Source organism: Hesperophylax consimilis, chromosome 21 (genome assembly GCF_061612785.1).
Source record: "Hesperophylax consimilis isolate HC1 chromosome 21, BYU_Hcon_1.0, whole genome shotgun sequence".
Classification (NCBI taxonomy): Eukaryota; Metazoa; Arthropoda; class Insecta; order Trichoptera; family Limnephilidae; genus Hesperophylax; species Hesperophylax consimilis.
Window position 1 is genome coordinate 26,226,193 of NC_142856.1, and position 17,484 is coordinate 26,243,676.

The 17,484-nt window shown below is 34.1% G+C and overlaps 1 protein-coding gene across 4 annotated transcripts in view; it reads right to left on the minus strand.

The window, feature by feature from the left end:
* Synd (protein kinase C and casein kinase substrate in neurons protein Synd) overlaps window positions 1-17,484 on the minus strand; it is a 258,095-nt gene that overhangs the window by 19,999 nt on the left and 220,612 nt on the right. For 3 of the 4 annotated variants that reach the window (XM_089644717.1, XM_089644716.1, XM_089644714.1), the window contains exon 5: window positions 6,879-6,890. The exons of the other annotated variant lie outside the window; for it this stretch is intronic. In XM_089644717.1, the coding sequence (XP_089500843.1) occupies window positions 6,879-6,890 (12 nt within the window). The remainder of the gene's footprint in view (window positions 1-6,878; window positions 6,891-17,484) is intronic. 4 annotated transcript variants of the gene reach the window in all.

Below are 17,484 nucleotides of genomic sequence, written 5' to 3' on the forward strand. Positions count from 1 at the left end.
TACTCAAGACATGCAGAGTTTATCGCACAGAATTAGCACGGATTGAGTAGAATAGTGTAAATAGTGAATAGGTAGATCAAGCTGGGGTAGTTGGAATCAGTTAGCAGTGCTAAAGGGATTAGCTTCAGATACTCTCTGCGCTAACTTGGCACAGTGAGTATCTGAAGCTAATCCCCGGCACTAGTGCGTCTTCACGGAGCTATGTCACCAACACCGTTTCCGTATTACACTATTTGCAAGTGCGAATACAACACATACCCTCGTATAATATGTGCTATATACCATTCCGCTAATAGAATAATGTGCAGCCATTGGAATAGCATATACTCTTAAGGAGGTGGTCCCCTAGAATGGAATTATTACCATGACCAATGCGAAGGCTGGAATACTGATGCTGGACACTGCGGCTCTTGTGTGATTAATTTTCGGATATGTCCAGCGGGGAAAAGATTGGAAGAGGAAACCAGTGCGATTTAGACAATTTTGCAATCATGGCAGCGTAGAAACTTTTCTGTTATTTAAACGCTTGATCTTGGCATGACCTGACTCGAGTATTTAATTCACTTTTCACTTTCATCCATTTGCGCATCATACGTCGATTGAGGAGATCCTAATTGAATGCAAAGCAATGAACGAACGCTTATGACCCTTTTACACGTTGAAAAAATGACGTATTATGTTTTGATACCGATTTTCATACAGTTTAAGATGGCGGACATCATTTAACATCTATAATCAGTAATTGTTTCAAGTAAATATATTGTGTCGAAATTTAGCTTGTTTATTTCGTTTTATATTTAAAACATTGATAATAAATAGATTCTATAACAAGTTATTACTGATTGTGAACGTGTATTACCTACTGTTCGGTATTGTGAACGACAAAGGCAAATGAAAAATGTTTTCATGTGATCTATGGTTATGTTCAATGTTTCTTCTCTAGTGGCAATCATATGTATGAAATCGTAAGTATGAAAATAAAAATCGCGTAAAGCAAAGATGTTTCATATGGGTCCCGAATCCCGATATAGTTTCCATACGGGGATCTGAATGATAAAAAAGCATCGTGTACTGCCGCGGTAAGTAAAAAAAACACAGTGTCCTTCTTGAGTCTCAGTGTGCTTTTACTTACCGCGGTAGTGTAAAACGACCATTAGATGGTTTGGTCGTGTAAAGCAGATGGACAGAGGAAGAATTATCAGGAGGACTATAACGAAGCACAAGGGGATGAAAGAAGTCGCGAATGCCCAAGATGCGAAAAGAGTCAAGGTTTACATGTTGACCAGATATATTGCACAAACCATTCTTGTTTACTGTGTATCGCTGCAAGTCAGCCCATATTATGTGTACTGTGGTGAGAAGTGCTTGCAATGCAACGACCTCGTAATACTTGTTGTAAGTATTTCTCTAAACCAGGAATATAATACGTAACATAATAATATTATAGTATTGTCATTGTTCTACCCTTCGTGCATTATTCAGACAAGATATTACAATCGCCACTGACTTTGCAATAGGATATCTAATTAACACAATTAATCAAGGCAAACAAGCATTCGGTAGATTTACGAAATTAATTACATATTACGGTTTGACATATAATTAAGCAAATTACGAAAGGGTTCGACTACATATTTACAGGGAAAGCGGATATTTTTTTCCATTTTATGTCAAAATATACACGGTGTCTGGGAATTTCGACTAAAATACGGATAATTTTACGTATTTTGTTCACGACATGTTTCGACATAATAATATGAATAATGTTTTTTTATTAAAACTAAGAACCTATTGTAGGTACCAAGTTTGAGTTAAATAAAATAAAACTAAAATGTCAAAAATTAAAAAAAATATATATATATAATCCTAAAAAAACTGTCACTTCAAAAATAATGGCGGCAAGTAAGATATTAAAATGGAGTATTTTTCATCTCCCCTTGTCGTAAACAGTTGTCTTTTATAATAAATAAAGTTGAATCGAAGAGTTCCTTTAAAAAATATATTTGTAGTAAGCTTGTCCACTAACTTTTTTAATCCTTTTAAACTTTATCGTCTCTTTTTTAAATCTTTAACCCATAATAAATCCGTTTATTTTGGGAAGAAGTGAGTTAGCTTCACAGATGCACTCATAGAGGGCAGTGCATAGAACTTGCTTGGAATTCCGCAAGATGGCAGCTAGTAGTCAGTAGTCGCTAGGGCCAGTTAGGCTGCTTCCAGACAAACATTGTGTTTGCAGATCTCATTTAGCCAGCTCCTAGTTAGGTCGACCATCGAAGTCACTTTTGTAATACGCGAAGTATTGAATAAATCCCTGATTTAATATAAAGAACTTATTGTCTAATATCTCCTTCCACGACGAGTTGGAGAACTGTTTGTGGGAACACAGCAGTGACATTCTGTAATTTTTTGCAGGTGTCAAAGATTCAATTATTAGGTATGCCTATTGATATCAGAGACGAAGTACGAGTGTGAAAAAAAATCGTAACCGTTGCCATTTCTTTATCAAAGCGACTTTTTGGTAAATGTAAACTCACACGTTAACTTACCAGTGCGCCATTTCCCCGAAAGGATCTCCAGGATCAGGAATTGGACCTAATAGTCAGTTTTATATTTAATTCACTAGAAAGGTTATATTCAGCCGGAAAGGCAAAGGGGGTAAGCGACAATTTTACAAAAATTGAGTTTATCATACAGTTTCGAACAGAAAAAAAAAAATAATCAAAACCTGTTCGATTAACTCATTTTTAACTCAATTGTCGCTTATACCCTTTCCGTCGTCGATATAAGATTTCTAAGACCCAATTAACACATATGATTCTAAGGGTGGGTTGTTTTACGGAATTTCAACAATTCATCAAATTTCAAACATAATTTTTAAGTTTTGTGACGGGTATGATTTGAGATTTTCACGGCCGAAAGTATTATAGTGATTTGTTTTTGGGGTATTATGCCATGTTGCGCTATCTCCTTCTTTAGCCAACGTTTCGGACAGCATTACAGTGTCCATCATTCATCACATCTGCCCTGGTGATGGACTGCAATGCTGTCCGAATGCTGTACATTTAGGACGGGTTACTTCACAGAATTTGAACAATTCATAAAATTTTTGAGATCAGAATTTCAGTATTGTTCCACAATACTGAAATTGACAGCATTGCAGTCCATCACCAGGGCAGATGTGATGAATGATGGACACTGCAATGCTTTCCGAAACGTTGGCTAAAGAAGAAGATAGCATAATAGCAACATGGCATAATACCCCAAAACAAATCACTATAGGGTCTATGCAAGTTCTGTTATTATATCGTTATTGGCCAGTTGTTCCACAATACTAAAATTCTGATCTCAAAAATTTTATGAATTGTTCAAATTCGGTGAAGTGACCCGTCCTAAATGTAATTTCGGTTTTGTAATGTGGTAAACGAAAATACACCTCGTCAAGATTTCTACTAAGAAGTTAATGTTGGCAACACGGCGTTATTTACTTAACAGGATGTCGGTGTCCCGTTTTAAAAGCACAATACGAACGAAACATATTTTTTGTCCAAAAAAAATAAGACGGAAGTTAACTATATTAATAATTTCATGCCTGTTTAGCACTATCATAAAATAAATTGTAATTTGATTCTTAATGATGTAACCGTGTGGCTATTTTATTATTTATAAACAAGTTCTGCTGTGTAATTATTATTAAACGTGACAGCTATTTCACCTTCCGAAGGCATTATCAAACTGTTACAAAAGTTATAATCTTTTGATTTGACTTTTCATAACAATCGCGATATAATGCAATTACTATAAGTTAAACTAATCTAGTTCCGCGATGAAATTGAATTCCATAGGGCTCTGTACATAGAGTAACTGCGCTTGTCTACAAGACGTCTATGTGATCAAACAAAATACATATAATTCTTCTCATCAATAGGAAGTCTCAATTGTCAATCGCTTCAATCGCCTAAGTAAATGTTCAATTATCAATTGTTAATCGCAACAACGTAACTATTGACAATTGATATTGATTGACTCGGGGCGCTTTACCGTTGTGATTTTTTTTAAATTTTGAAACAGCGCAAGAGTCCCAACTGCTCTCAACCGTCTGTTGTGAGGGGTATGTTGTGAGGCTGAAGGTAGTGGGGGGAGGCGATAGAGAAAGGAAGGTGGGAAAGTTCCTGGCTATTCACATCTGGTCACCAAACACAGCTAAAGCCATTTCAAGCAACGTTTCAATTCTGAATGGTGGTCTTACACCAGGGCGATACTGAGAGTATCTTCCACTCTGGAACATGCCGCAAATGTACTATATATTAATTTAAATGAGTAATTTATGAAATAACACAAAATTAATCAGATAAAATTTACTTGCGCACGCCGAATTTTTACCCGCGACCTCCAGCTTGCTAGTCGAGAGACTTACTCTTCGACCACGGAGGCCGTGACCATTATCAAACATTTTGTAAAAAAAAATGTTGTTTTGATTATGTTGCACACATTCTTTTCGACTTGATTTGATTTCAAAGCCGTGCAAATGTCTTTTCTCTTATCAGATTAAAATGCTGGACATTACAACAATAGAGGTGTCAAAATTCAAGACACTAACTAATAACAACAAAAAACCCAAGGTCGCATTATGAAATAGGAAAAATACATAATGAATTCACTATAAGTATCGATGATTCACGTTTTGCAACAGTTGTCAACAGTAAAATATTTAACAGTTCGTTTTAACTCTTGACAGGCCAAGACGCCAAACAAAACGTCTGTAACCAGGTGGGTCTTCCGACGACCCCATGATTTTTCTATCTTATGGGCTTTTATCCTCTTAAGGACCACGCCCGAGTATACTCGGGCGGCTATTATGTGCCAGAATTCGGAATTAACTAAAGATTTTTTTTTATTATTTTTTCATACTATGCACCACAACATCAATATTCAGTCCCATTTTGGGCCCGAATATGGCTTTTATATGAGGATATATATTTTGAGTAAATAAAATGCATTGATAAAAAAAGGTGTTTTTTTTTAATTTTTAATTTTTAAATGATTACTGAAGGGGTTAAGCTACAGAAATCCCAATTATTCAGTCAATTATTAATGGTAACTTATGTATTTGCAGAAATACGTAAAATACTAAAATGACATGTCAAGTATTTAAGCTAATATAAGAAGGATAGTAATTTTTGGGTACTACCTAATCCCCCACTTGGCTTCGGGATGGTTAAACATAACATTTTAGATGACAAGTATAAGGATGGCGCCATAGAGCTATACAAATAGAGGCGCTATTGCGTACTAATTATCTCGTCGAACCGTGATCCACTCTTAGGGTCCGTATGAACAGGACAAAATTTCCGCGAGCCATGCCATGAAATACGGGAAAGGAACAAAGCAACTGCAAGCGGCATTTGCGGTTGCTCGCGAAATTTTTTTCCTGTTTATACGTAGCATACGTAGACCGGATTCGGTAGTTTTATTTAGAGCCTCAGAAGCGTTGGAGGTCAATTGGAGGTAAAAAGTGGAACCTGTTTATTCGCTACCTGTCTCATCTACATATAATACATCAATGGATGGCGCCACGTTTGGCGGAATAGAGCTGTTCGAAACAATTACCACGTTAGATTGGGCAAGTGCTGTAATTTATAATACTTTTTTTCAGTGAATTTGAGAAAAACAAGTTTTAAATCGCACCTATCCGACATAGCAATTACGATAGCATAGTGCATAAATGTTTTAAGTGCGACGCAATATTTTTATTATTATTCTCATACACCTGAGAAAATGCAGAAAATATTATTTATTTTCTAGATGAATTCTATTTTCTAACTTCGAGTACCAACTGCTCGAAACCAGTGGAACTATGACATCCCCAATTAGGGTACATTGTGAGCAGTGGCGGCTCGTGACTTTTGGGTGTACTAGAGTGCTAATATTATAAAAAATGGCATTTCTGATGTTGTTATAGTTAAAATGATTTTTTTTTTTTTTTTCGAAAATCGATTTTTTGTATGAAGATTTTCAGGAAATTTCAGTAAATCCGTGCGCCGCACGGAATTCCTGAAAATCTTCATACAAAAAATCGATTTTCGAAAAAAAAAAAAAAAATCGTTTTCAGCTACAACAACATCAATTAAGCCATTTTTTGTAATATTAGCACTCTAGTAACCCAAAAGTCACGAGCCGCCACTGAATTGTGAGGCTGAATGAGGTGAGAAGAGGAAGCAGATGAGAAAGAAAACGGTTGGAAAAAAACCCAGCTGTTCAGATCTAGTCACCAATCACGGCTAATGTCATTTTAACCAACGTTTCTATTCTGAACGATGGTCTTTCACCAAGGCGATACTATTTTACGCGCATCCCAAACGGTTAGCCCGTAGTCCCACGGGTCGGTAAGAAATCGACATAAACCGAATACTGCAAACCTTGTGCAGAAAATTAAGTTCGCTGTAGCAATAGATTGGTCTGCAGCGCAATTCAGTGTGGAACTTTTCTGAGCAGTGTCTGGCAGCATTCGGTTTATGTCGATTGCTTACCGATCCGTGGGACGACGAGCTTATATAATAAAAGCACCAAGTGATATCATACATTTAATTTTAAATATATTAGGATTAATATAAATAAAGGGTTATAAAGGGTTATAAAGGAAGGTGTGATTTATTATACGGTAGGAGACATAAAATGGTGTATAACATACAGCCCCAAGGGAAAAAGCCATTGTTAGAAATATAAAAAATAAAAAATAATTAATTAAAGTTAGCGTTCTATGGTGAGCGAATAATTAGCTTATTCGGGAGGTACAGTCGGTGAATGTGAAAGCGACAGGCCATTTGATTAGTAAGTGGGAACAGTCAGGTGAATAGTGGGATAAGGTATAGAATCCTTACCGTGGCGGACCGCTGCAACCAGTGGGCAGGAAATGCGCCGAAACCAGAAAAAAAACAGAAAGCCACGTCCAATCAGTCAAAAAGTTAAAAAAAATTATAATATGTACATATTAAAAAGTAAAAGTCAATCAAAAAAAAATATTAATAATAATTAAAACTAAATGTTATATTAACAGCAATGATTCCTCCGAACAAAAAGCAAGTTTAGTGTTAAATTCCAAATTATTAAACCTTAAAACCAATTAAATTAATTTAACTTAATAACTAAAACAGATACATTTTTATTTATTATTGCAGTACCTTCGTAGTTGCTCTGTGGATTCATCTTGTAGATATATTTTCATGCAAAAAAAAACACTTTAAAACAAAATGCAAAACAATAAATATTGATTCAAACAAACATGGTAAAAACAACATTCTTCAATTATTTCGTAGTTACATACATTACAAATCGGGACCTTATCAATCTAATTACAAAGTCTGGTGTTTGACTTCGTCAGTGTAGAGCAAGACCGATATATTACGATAGTATAAAAGCCCATATATTAGTTTCATATCTCTCTCACATCCCAGCTCGCAACTAGTATGCACCCATCCGCAATCTCTGTACTCTGTTAACAAACTAAGTAACCAATCTCGAAGTATCATTGTATGTATATTCCCAGAACATCAGAATAATAGTGACACAGCCATAGACTAAATTAGACTAGACACGGCATAATCATTTAAAAATAACCCCAACACAATTTTGGTTTGGTTCACGTGCACATTTATGAAAAGGCCCACGCATTGTGTCGCAATGCGAAATGGGCACTGTGCATTGCGTTTTACCTTTTGTTGGTCTACTAGAGTAAGCCATTTCGCTTCTCAGACATGCTGGACAAGTTCAAACTAACTTAAATACAATCATTGTTTCTTCGTAAAATCCAATGTCTAACCACAAAACTACATTTGGTATACTTCTCAATATAAATAACTAGCTTTTCTACCCGGCTTTGCCCGAGTTTCAACCCTTTTTTTTCTTATTGAAAACATGAAAATGATGGTCTAACAAAAAAAGTGTACCATGTTCAATCTATATTAGGTACAATATGGCAGTATTGGCTGGGGAGGAACATATGATAATATTTTAAATTTGATTAAAATAGTTCAAAGATTGATAATTAAGGCGATGCCATACGTAAGGATTGTTATTGATAGCGGCTCAATTTAAAATATTACCTTAAATATCGCCTTAAATATATTTTTTAAACTGGAAACTTCAAAGTTCCATAGCTTATGATGGAAATTACACTGTAAGCTTAAAATAGATGCTTTGTATGAATTCCTATACATCGGTCGCAAATTATTAAGAATCAAATAAAATATGTGATATCAAGACAAAAATAAACAAAAAATTTCGCCAACGAAATAATAAAGGTATGAAACAACACAGCAAATTTTTTTTTATTTAATTTAATGATTAGTCAGTTTAAAGCAGCTAACAATCTCTGAACTGATTAGTGCAGTTTTTACGCATACTTGCAATATTTGCACTTTTTTGCACATTTGCAATGATTATGTAAAAGGAATACCTACAACTGCGTACAGCGATATTAATTAGCGGTAACGCTTATTGTGCTGAAAGGAGAAAAATAGTGTAATTTTCTGCACGCGTGAGCACACGTGCTGACTTGCTACACTTAAAAATAGTATAAATATACATGATTAATTATGTAGATTTTCATTATAACGAACATTATTAACGTAGGTACTATTATTATTAAAACTGAAAATATTTATAAAATACTGGCGGACCCGGCAATACTTCCTCGGCGTCTCTGACTTCTTCCGCCAATTACTACTGTATACCAAATTATTACTGTTAATGCGATGTACGTCGTGTAATATTTTAAATTGAGCCGCTATCAATAACAACCCTTACGTAGATGGCGATAAGGTTTAAATTCCCGCTTAACACCATCCGCCTGTTTTGATTTATGCAAGAAAAAAACATGGCCAAAAAGTGCCTTTTATTTTATTTTCTGGATGTTCAGGCATAAATATTTAATTTTTTCCTATCATTTTTTAAATAACTTAATTTGCCACATTATAAAATAAAATCACAACAGAAAATGGGTTCGTATGTAGGAGATTTTGAACTTTAAAGCAGTTTTCATAGGCCTTTACATTATTTTTTTCTGGGCTTATAAAAAGACTTATATAAAAAATAGTCGATTATTTCAAAGGTCAAGATGTATTCTACTCGCAGTATTTAATTAAAGCATCTGAAATATATCCTGCCATAAAAAATCATTAATCATCTCTCGATAGCGCAATCCATTCACCGTAACTGTTGCTCCAGCCTCATTTTCGAAAAAGCAAGGTCCAATGACTCCGTTGAGGATAGAGAGGCTTTTCAACAATAACTCTTGGGTTTTCCGAGCCCCAGATGCGGCAATTTTGCTTGTGGACTAAGCCACAGAGGTGGAAATGGGCCTCATCACTCAAGATGATTTGCATTTGATTCACTCAAGTGAATTTTAATAATTTTAATGCGTTGTTGAAGCGTGTATCGTTCCATTTTTAGTAATGGCGTAGTTTTTACTTGTCAAATGGTAAAAATAGACAGCTTCAAAAGTAACATCTACCGAAATAGCGGGCTATTCAAAATAACACCTCTTATTGGAAAACCCTGTATATCTTCAATACTCCTACATAAAAGTCCGTGATGTTATATGTCTATCTCCTAAGGATAACCCCCAACGATGCCGGGTACACGTCAGCTAGTTCAGTAATAAAATAATTATTCTTCCAATGTACAGAGCCAAAATTCATTCATCAAACTAAATCACTCGCGTCCAAAATCAAGCATAACGAATTAGCCTGATATTGAGGAACCTAACTATACTTTATGAGAGCATAAAAAGACTCTAAAGATTTCGCCACAGTTAAGAAGAAGAGGATAATCGCTAGCAATAAATTAAACCTGTAAGTTTTTAGTCCAACACGAAATGGTTCATCCTTCCTAAGAAAAGTAATGGATTGAGTCGCATTATTACGGAGTTCGACGACCGAAGACTTGCCAAGTACCTGGTACCTGTAGACGTAGGTAGGAGTGACCAATAAATGAGCACGTGGTAAAGTTGTGAGGTGGTGAGGTAGGTAGGTACCTGCCAGTGTGGATATATCTGTAAAATTAACTAGTATCTGAGGCCTCGGGGGTTCGCGGTCCGACTTCACGGATCGCCTTTTATTATTAAAGAAGAAAAAAATTGCCTATTCGTAATGAGCAACATACAGAGTGGCTTTGAACTATTTTTTGATATTTATGAATTACTAGAAATTAAAACTTTTTATAGGAATTTGTATGCTTTGTTTATAATCTGATATGACTGCTGCAGACGCATTTAGTCTAGGATCTAGGGAAAGGATTTATTTCGGTGCAGAAATTCTACGACTAAATAGAATATGTACTACTCACTGTCCAGAATACTAATAATGGAGGGAAATAATTAAGCCAAATCAATGGATATCTTCTCTAAATATCTCGTCTGTCTGTTTGTAAGCTTAGTTCTTCTAAACTACGCAATGAATTTCGATAGAGTTTTCACTATGATTTAGAGAATTTCTTCCGGAACGTTTTTTTTTATAAAGGGTGTATCGGCACGTACCCGACAAACTTTAACCAGCTATTCCTTAGCATATTTGGAGTAAAAAAATCTTATTTCCACTTTGCTGTCGGGTAACGTTTTTTTTTAATAAAAAAATTATTATTCATATTTTCACCACATGTCACCACTGTTTTATCCTTTGTCAAAGTTTGAAAACCCATCTGGCAATATTTTATTCGAATTCCGTTGAATAATGCACGTGTGTTCCTATATGGGCGCACTTTTACAATCACAACGAAATGGCACGGCACCATTCGTCTCATTTTTAACTATTATTATTTAGTGTGTGCGAAAGAGAGAAGACGCTTTTCGACATACTTGCTTATAACAGCTGTTGAACACGAAAAGCAATGCCAATGACAGTGATGTAGTGTGGAAATATTTATTTTTTTTGTTTTTAATTGAAAAAAAAAATGCTACCGGACAGCAAAGTGCCCATAACATTTTTTACTCCAAATGTGCTAAGGAATAGCTGGTTAAAGTTTGTCGGGTTAGTGCCGATAAACCCTGTATATATAATAATTACACATTACATTTGTAGAATGTAGAGAAAGGTCGATCTTTTGTAATCAAGTCGGAATTTTTTTTCAGGCGCTTACATTGCTAACGCTGGCTTAACCTTATGAAATACCTCAAAATAATGTACTACGGAATTGCATATCGTAAAAAGGCCTACAGAAAAGTCTGTAGTGGTATTTGTCTATCTCCTAAGGATAACCCCAGCAAGGTCGGGTTCATGTCAGCTAGTAATTTTATAAGCGAATATAAAAGATTTTTTCCGAGGCAGTTCAAAAACACTTCGACCAAATATTTCATTACTTCAATGATAATACTATATATACCTATGTAATAGTCACTTAAAAAGCGTTAATAATTAAATAAACAAATTTATATTAAAATTATTTTTGTAATACGAGCATGTTTCATAAATATCTTGTGGGTATAAGAAATACACAACTACATACAGTGACAGGTTTTTGCTTTGGAAAGATCGCTTTGCGGAAATATGGACATCCGTATTTTTTTTGTAAGTTTTTTACGCAGGAGCGCTTGAGAAGAAAATATTTTCCTCAGGGACGGAGTCATCTTTGGGGATGCTGTGTAGTGGGTCTTTTATATGAAAGAAAGGAGCGAAGATGGGTCTTGAAGATACCCTTATTTTGGGAGAAAGGAAACAAAGAGGCCGAAATCATTCCACAACCTTGTTAAATTCAACAACAAGGAGAAAAATTAGTATTGCTTATTTATTAAGAATCTCTTTAAATTATTCGTAATCCGGTTAACCTTACCGATTGAATTGATGGACTTGTAGTAAAATATGAATGTATTTTAACTTTTAGTAAAATATGAATACATTTTAACTTTTTTTTAAATATGAATATATTTTAACTTTTAGTAAAATATGAATCTATTTTAACATCAGTAAAATATTAATGTATTTTAACTTTTAGTAAAATATGAACATATTTTAACTTTTAGCATAATATTAATATTTTTAAAATTTTAGTAAAATATTTATGTATTTTAACTTTTAGTAAAATATGAATGTATTACAAAGATGTCCGAGCAAAAATCCTAATATTTACGCATTTCGTCATTATAAATTATCAAGGCAAACGCAGGTGCATGAACACGTGTTCCGATACATTAGGAAGGAAACTGCCTGCAATCCCGTTTTTAACCGTATTACCAATAATTTGAGGAGATTTTTAATAAATTAACAACAATACTCATTTATCACCGTGAACGAATCTTAGAAAAGGTTCATTCTTACGTGGAAAATGTCAACCCTGTACAAAGTGAAGTAAGGCTAATTTTTCAGGGGAGTGAAAGAGAAAAGTTTTTAAAATTAATAAAACAAAAAATTATTTTTATATAAATTTTGTATGTATGTTGCCCATTATTTGAAACCCGCGTGTGGACGCACAAGGTAATTCAAAATCGACATCAATAATATCGGCGCGGTAAAAAACGTACTAGGAAAACGAATTAAAATATTGTAGGCAGGAGGTGTGCCGATCGTCATTCTTTATTCAGGTGAAACGTTGAAGCTGTTACAATGGGAGAAGAATCTATTATTTAACTAGAGCTATTTGTGAACTTTGGGAGATCGCGATGTGTGGAACTAATACATTATACTAACGTGTGACTGAATGAGGGTGATTTAAAGATTAGCCCCCCTTACTAATAAACGTGTTTTAAACTTTACACAACTGATAAAAAAAAACATTTATCACACACATGTGTGGTTGTATGTCAGTTGTGTAAAATTTAAACACGTTTATTAGTAAGGCACAAGGAGTTTTATTTTATTTTGTATGAGATAGTTTTTATTTGTTATAATGTATAACATATATTTTATTTGTTATAAGTATAAAATATATTTTATTTGTTATAAGTATAACATATATTTTTTTTTTATAAGTATAACATATATTTTAATTGCTATAATTATAACATGTATTTTATTTGTTATAAGTATAACATATATTTTATTTGTTATAAGTACCTATAACATAATATATTATATTTGTTATAAGTATAATATATATATTATATTTGTTATAAGTATAACATATATTTTTTAGAGCTCAAAAGCATTGGTACTTAAATACTAAATGATAGAAGATAAAAAATGGGAAGATGGTTTTATCTAAAAGTATAATTTCTTGACTGAAAACCAGCAAGATATCCAGATTTAAGTATAATGTTGTGCTAACGTTTATTACAACCGAAAACTAAGTTGCAAGTTGAAAGTGGCGAGGTCCAGACATTCCAGACAGAGGGCTGTTAAATTTCAGAAAGCCAGAGCTCACTGTTGAAGATTGCATACAGGTCTGATTTGAACTGAGTTACTATATTGAGTTTCACTCTGAAATCTGTTGACGTTTTTTTTTTGCTTATTTCACGTGGGAGTTACGATTACATAAGGTGAAATTTCACAAAAATACGCTATAATAATTATCCAAGTATTATCATAATCCAGCAGCGCGATCTCTGAACGTATATTCGAAATGCGCTTTGGTTACTCCAACCTTTCTTTAGGTATAAACCGTGAAATAGTATTTTATACATTTAATATATTTTGAATGTTAAGACTCTGTGTTTCCTCCATCCTACAACATAGGTCTAATAAAGACCCAGGTTAACTCCCTCCTTCCATCAAAAAGACCCTCTTCATATCATCCCCAAAGACTAACTAGGCCCCGAGGGAAATTATTTTCTGTCTCCTGTGTGGAGTTTAAATGTAAACCATAATTAGTAACAAATTTATATAATTTCTCTTTGAGAAAATGTACAATTAATTTAGAGAGATTGGAAGATATGATTGTCCACTCGATGGTCGTGTCTGCAGTGGATGCATTAATGTATTTGAATAAAATGGAGCGCGCAAAACGCCTCTATAATTTGAGGGGATTCGAGTAACATCGCTCATACATAAACGCCATAGACAAACTGGAAGCTGCATGATAGGTAGGTACCCTAATAGTGATGGACATAATCGAAATACATTTAGAAAAAATCGGTTAAAAATTATTAGAGTAGTAAACAGTAGGTAACTCGAATCATAATCAATACAATCAGATTCGAATTACGGACGAGTTGTTTCGGAGAATTTGAACAATTCATCAAATTTCAATGTTCATTTTCGGATTCTGTGAAAGTCCTATTCAAGTTCTGTTATTATATCATTATAGGCTATTTGCTTGACAGAACTTAAATAAAAACAGAACTTAAAAAAATCTTTCATAGAACTTGAAAATGAACGTTGAAATTTGATGAATTGTTCAAATTCTCCGAAACAACCAGTCGTAAGTTTCGAAATAAATAAAGAAAAAAAAACTATTATTTTAGATATAAAAATGCTTTAGAAATACAATTTCAAGAAAATGATAAAGGAATTTTAATACCACGAAATAATTCCAACATTCCGTAGCCAGTTAATTGGGATATGTTGAGAAACTGAAGGAAGTGGTTTAGAAGAAATAAGAAAAAAATGGTTAGATCTGGTCGCCAAACACGGCTAAAGCCATTTCAAGCAACTGAAAGCTTGCCGATGTCGAAGATTTTTTTTAACCGAATACATCAACATAGTGACAGTCGAACTAATTGATACAAATAGCCTGGATTATTTTTAATCGATATGTCCATATCCAACCGATTAATTAGAAGCATCATTTGAATTTGTTTAGGAAACTATTGTTTCGAGAATTTCGCAATTCGAATATTGAAAAGTTTTTGCCATCCCATCCCTACTAGGAATGGGTAAGAGCTAAACGAGAGGCTGACCGGTGATGGAAATGGCGCAGTAATGATTATGATTGGCGTAACTGGCGTATGAATTACTCGTATGTGACCCTAACACACTCTGCTGATGGCTGCTGGTAACAGTGGCTACACAGTGGCACTGGGAACGTTTCTCTGGACAAAATACAAGATTCGTTCAGAAATCAGTAGCGAAGATACAAACTTTCGAAACCCTGGGGGGTTTTAACTGGCCTGTGAACAATAGACCTCACATCGAAAAAATAATGTTTCTATTTTTCTAAAACTAACTTTATACTACTCATCACTATCAATTGATAGTTGTTATTAATTAGCATGTAGAATGACGGGTTGTTTCATAGAATTTGAACAATTCATCAAATTTTCAAAGTTGATTTTTAATTTCTGTGAAGGTTCTATCCAAGTTCTGTTAATATTTCAGTTTTGTGAAGCAACTCGTCAATAATTATATAATAATAGAACCTGAATAGAACCTTCACAGAACTTGAAAATTGACTTTGAAATTTGATGAATTGTTCAAATTCTATGAAACAACCCGTTTTTAGTGATATTTTAGATTATTTGTGCCTGCTTATTTGCATAATTTGAATATTTTATAATTAGTAATAATATTATGTATATTTATAATCAGTTATAATATTAGGTATATTTATAATTAGTAGTAATATTATGTATATTTATAATTAGTAATAATATTGGGTATATTTATAATTAGTAATACTCTTATGTATATGAATAATTAGTAATAATATTAAGTATATTTATAATTAGTAATAATATTATATATATTTATAATTAGTAATAATATTATGCATACTTATTTACATTGTAATTGAACATGTTAATGTACATCCTGTTGATGTAGTTGTTGGTGTGGTTGTAGTTTGGAGGGTACTTCAAAGAACAATAAAAAACAAATCATCACGCCGTTTCGCTGCAGGAGTAGGCAGAGAGGACGGACCGATAATAAACTCGGTCTTGGAACACACTCCTTGCCTCATTCACATTCATACATACGGTTATGTTATTCCTACTCTTGAAATGGCCCGACTCAAGTATCTGGTTCACTTGTTCGTGCCATATCTTCCTCGGGCGTCCCCGGCTTCTACCATTTACATTCGTGTCATATATTATCCTTACACTCCTTTCTTTGTTCATTCGCTCTACATGCCAAAACCAATCTAATATTCTCTAATTTAATAAATCAAAACCAAAATTTCCTCTGATATCAAAAGACTTGTCAGTAGGTACTTAATACCTACCTACTATATTATAAACCATAAATATTTTACGAAAGTTAAAAAAAAAATCAAATAAGGAATTATATTATTTTTCCAAACAAATACTATCTACCGACTAAATGACAATTCTTTTATCAATCTTTATTTACAGGTAGCTAACACGACGATATTTCACCATTAAAACGGGCACCATCTTGAAACGGAAATCAAACTTGCAAACACATTTACAATCAGACGAAATGCAAAACAGACGAGTTTGTATAAATAATGACCGCAAATTTGAAAAATAAAATAATAAAAACTTTCGTGATCCTGACAGTTTTGAATGATAAAAAAATTGAATTACTGGCTCCGGAATGTCGGAAGGAGTTGGGACTCTTGTGCGGAATTCACTTAAAAAAATAATTCAGAATTTTCAAAATATTATCAAGCGCCCTCACCGTGCAGTTGCGCGATGCACGTCATTTGCATATAATTGCACGGACCGTGCATCTCGTGTTTCGCTATGCATTTTGCATTGTGCAGGGGCAGAGTCGGGTGCCGCGAGTTTAGAATTTTCTTCATCGAGTCGTGGAGAAATTTAGTGAAAAAGTCCAAGTAAAGAAACAAGTCCAATAGGATAAATTTAATTTAATACAATATAACGAAAGAAAGCCTTGCGTACCGTTTGTACCCATTACATAACAAAAAAACTAGAAGTTCTGTAAACAGTACTGCCGTGGTAAGTAAAACAATGTGTCTTCCTTGAGAGTTTCAAGGGAGACACTGTGTTTTTACTTACTACGGTAGAGTACACCTCGCTTCCAAAAAATTATGTTTCTAATTTTCTCTTATCGAATAAGGGGGTATTTCACTATCTCTGATTATGTTCTGACCAAGCACTAATCCGCGGATTAGTCATTTTTTCGTTTTCACTATATCTGAATAACGCTAACGCTCGGGTTAAAGTTAGATTTGACTAATCAGTGCTCGAACTTCACGTTAGGCGCTATTCCTCGAATCAAAGATGGCGTCAAAACATTCCGAGTTTAACAGCTGAGAAGTGAGTCGAATTTCGTAGAATGAATTTGAATGCTTGTATGATCCATCCTGAATTATTTGATTGTGTTCAAAATAAGAAACAATGTATTAATTCGACACGAATCTATCTAAAATGACCTGATAATCAACATAACATAACCAAACAAATGCACACTTTGCGGTGTGCGGACTGTGACGCATGACAGCCGTGGCAGTAGATTGAGTAACTGCAAACATTTTGCGATGTTGCCGGACTATTTCGAGTGTTATCTATCCGGAAGTTCGAAACAATGGTGAAACGGTCGCCGTTGAATAACGAAGTTATTCTGATCTTTAAATCCAGCCAACGGATAGCTAGTCAGATATTTAGCCCGACATAGTGAAATACCCCCTAAATCAAGTAGG